The 3,654-nt window shown below is 57.5% G+C and overlaps 1 protein-coding gene across 2 annotated transcripts in view; it reads right to left on the bottom strand.

Moving 5' to 3' along the window:
* The window catches only part of TMEM181 (transmembrane protein 181), a 47,232-nt gene extending 45,001 nt beyond the window's left edge, over positions 1 to 2,231 (bottom strand). For both annotated transcript variants that reach the window (XM_024747924.1, XM_024747926.1), the window contains exon 1: positions 2,094 to 2,231. In XM_024747924.1, coding sequence (XP_024603692.1) covers positions 2,094 to 2,101 — 8 coding nt within the window. In that variant the 5' untranslated portion in view covers positions 2,102 to 2,231. The remainder of the gene's footprint in view (positions 1 to 2,093) is intronic.
* Positions 2,232 to 3,654: the final 1,423 nt, after the last annotated feature.

Here is a 3,654-nt window from a genome sequence, read left to right as displayed (position 1 = left end):
GGAACTCTCGGCGCTCTTGCTTCCCTGGCATCATCAGAAAAGGAATGGAGTTTGCAGGCAACTTAAGCATAAAGTTTTTAGAACTGGGAACTCTTTTTTTCTGACTGGTTTTGGTGGCAATCTCTCCTGCCCTCTTGAAAAGAATAGGCTGGACTGCACCTGAACAGGGAGGTCAGTGCAACAGGCCTGCGTGAATCCCCCGGCCCCTAGGCGCGCTCCTGCAGGCCCCTCTATCCTCTTCCAATCTCCCCCAGCCCGTTCCTTCTCCTGGCTTCTCTTCCCGCTCCTGTCACTTCTCACCTTTGTCGCCTCGGGTCTCCTTGTCACATCTGCCAACAAGAGCACTTTGACCCTATGAGGCGCTGAAGTCCCGCACACGCTTCAGACTTTCAGGCTTTTTTTTTTTTGGTAGGATGTTTATTGGCTGCCAAAGACTTTTTGTGACTTGCAGGTCCCTGCCGTTCTGAGTGCTGGACGATGGTCGCTGGCTGACCTCCAGAGAAGCACACTCCTGGCCCCTTGCTCAACAGGAGAGCATCTGCATGGCCTACCCTCCGCGGGGGGGGAGCAACTCGAAGGCTCCACTCAAGTCCTTCATTCAAACCGTGGTTTTACAGCTCCTCCGTTAGTTACTGGCTCAGCCTGGTCTCCTTGGCTGTCAGGTAACAGAGCACAGGGCTCCCGCAGGAGACACGGACTGCAGTCAGCTACCACCCACACGGCTTCAAACTCTCTGCCTCTCCACGTCCTAGGGAGATCACGCCACCACATGCCACCCCGGCTGCCGTGCAGTGCGGGCCCAAGGAGACTCGGTATGCGAGGACCTCCTAAACATGCTACGTTGTCACACAATTTCACGCAGTATTCCCAGCAGTGCTATTCACATATACCACAAAGGAATGGCGCCCCCGGAGCTGGAGAGAGGCACTACTGCTAGCCTATCTCCGTCTAGGGTTTAATTAAAAGACAGACCTCTGAAACACCCATCTGGGACTGACATTTTGTGCAAGTCAGCTTTCCTATGTTGTGTTAAAGTGATCAAGTCAGAAACTTCTACAGAAGCAGGAGGAAAGACCTTTCCTTCCACCACACGTGTTTGCATTCTGACAACACACTCAGATCTTGCATCTGGTATGTCCACAGTCAGAGAAATCAGCAGGGGTCCACTGCAAACCTCTAAAACCTCAAATGCACAGAGAAACTCACACAGTCCCGCCTTAGGGCCGCCTTCAATGTGGGAACCTGCCCGCCAAACCTGCTCCACGCTGCAGAGACTCCGGGCAACCCTTCTCTCCACATTTGGAACTCAAGTGCTAAACTTCTTTTTAATTCTCTCTCCTCCTTTTCCGCATGTCCCCTGAGGGGCACCCAGGTGACTCTGTTGCATCAAAAGCAAGCTTTAGGGATGGCGTCCATGGGGCCCTGGACAGGTTTTTCCTCATTAAAACCCCTGAACTTCACAGAAATAATAGGTCCGAAGTCAGCATATTGTAAAACTCATAAACCTCGATATCCCCGAGATCTAAAGAGGCTGCAGCAGGCTCCCAACGTGGCAAAATCATCAAAAAGCCAATGGAGAGCGCCTCTCTCTACCTGGCGCTGGGCTCCATCACAAAAAGCAGTAGGGCGCCCAGCTTTTCACAAGAGGTGACGAACAGGGCCACTGCCCGGGGCACGGGGTCACCACCTTCCCAGCGGGGAGGCCGGGCGGGGGCTCCGGGAGGGACCAGCCACTCCTCAGCCATCTCCTTGGAGCTGCCCTGGGGAAGGACGGGGGTCACCCGGCTCTCCGGGAACGAGCAGGGCCAGTGCTGGCCTCGCAGGGCCTTCCTGAGATGCGCTCGGGCCAAGGCCCGCCCTGGATCCCCGACCCCGTCTCCGCTACTAACTCCGGCCGGGCCGGCAGGCCCGTGGAGGGGCCCCTGAGCCGAGTCACCCCCACGAAGCCCCGGCTGCGCCCCGAGCTCCACGTGGGCGGGGGGACCCGCGGCAGGGCTCCCGGGAGCGGGAGGGGGGAGCCCCAAGTCCGGGCCCGGGCGCCCGGGGGACCCCTGCCCCGCACCCCCTCACGCGTCGCCCGGGCCTGCACTCACGGTTCCATCGCGGGGCCCCGGCCCTCGGCGCCGGGCGGGCTCGGGGCACAGCAGCCGCGGCAGCCGCAGCCGGAGCCAGAGCCGGAGCGACGGCGGGCCGGGAGCAGCCGGCTCCCTGCAACTCGTCAGAGCCCGACGCTCGGCCGCGGTCACGTGCGCGGAAGCGGCTCGCGCGGCGGGGGGGGAGGGGCCGGGGGAGGGGCGCCGGCAGGGCTGGCGGGGCTTTGAGGCCGCGGGCAGCGCCCCAGCGGCGCGTCCACCTCCCCTGCGCCCCGGGAGCGCCGAGGCCGCCCTGGGAGGGGGGGTGGTCAGACTAGGGTTCACAAGAGAATGAATGAAGGACCTGACTCTCACTCCTTGTCCCTAGCCGAGGGGACAGCACGTCAATTCACTCACCCTCCTCCATCAGGGCATGAGAAAGGCCGTGGGAGTCCATGAATGTCCTGCCGTCGTCTGAAAGGCCCCTTGGTGTCTGCATTTTTCTGGGGGGAGGATCTATACGTTTTCATATTCCCAAAGAGGTTTGTGACCCCAAAGATGTTAAAAGCCAGGGCAAACCTCTGACACCCCCAAGTGATGACGACAGGAGAGCCTTCCCAGCTCTTTCCGGTAGCTTCTCCCGCAAACCTTTTCTGAATTACAGCTACAGATTTTCCGTCCGCTATGCAAGCGCTGTCCCTCAGGAAGGATGTGGGGTGGAGGCAGGGCAAAGCAGCAGCCCGAATTCTAAGAATGACAAAAGACTATTTCTCGAGTTTTTTTCACACACTCTGGAGTGGGGAGGAGAGGGTGTTTCCTGACAAGACCAGGGAACACAAACTGGGAACAGGGGGCAGCAGCATCTAAAGGGGCAGCTGCCACTCTGCTCTTTGACAGCGCCTGACTTCAAACATGACTTTTCGTGTGATATCGTTCCGATTCTAAGATGTTCGAAACTAATTCAAAAAAGATTTCAAACTCTGAGGGTGAAAGCAAACACATTTGCTGGCTGCATTTGCCCAGAGGCGGCCGGTTTTTACCACCCGACTGAAGCAGGATTATCTGGTATAGAAATGCCTGCTCTGAGGACTGTGCCAGCCACCTCGCCTCCCTGAGACATCCCCACAGAGCCCTTGATGTTTTCCTATGACTCCAGGCTTTAAAAGAGGTGACATCTTTGAGGCCCAAACTGCCTCCTGGTAACTTCTCCAGGAAGTTGGTCCTCCCTTGAGCTGCGGCCCAGCATCACTTCAATCACTCTTATCCTCAGTTATTTGTTCTTCCAACATTAAATGAGCTCTCAGTGTGGGCCGGGCACGCCTCTCAGCTCTAGAAACACAAGGTGAATACATGGGCAAGTCCCTGTCCTCCTGGGACTAACTTTCTAGTGGACGACACAGCCCGCGAACTAAGAATAACCAAATAATTACACAGTCGTCACTGTGATGGGAAAGGAAACGGATGGGTGCTGTGAGGTGTCTGTGACCAAGGGAGGGGACCCATGTATTCTGGGGCTTGGAGGAAGCTGGTCTGACCATCATCCATCCCTCACAGGATACTCCTCCACATTCACCTCCAGGCT

Source organism: Neophocaena asiaeorientalis, unplaced genomic scaffold (genome assembly GCF_003031525.2).
Source record: "Neophocaena asiaeorientalis asiaeorientalis breed wild unplaced genomic scaffold, Neophocaena_asiaeorientalis_V1.1 scaffold123, whole genome shotgun sequence".
Lineage (NCBI taxonomy): Eukaryota > Metazoa > Chordata > Mammalia > Artiodactyla > Phocoenidae > Neophocaena > Neophocaena asiaeorientalis.
The sequence above is the reverse complement of the archived record's forward strand: the minus strand, read 5'-3'. Positions and strand labels throughout refer to the sequence as shown.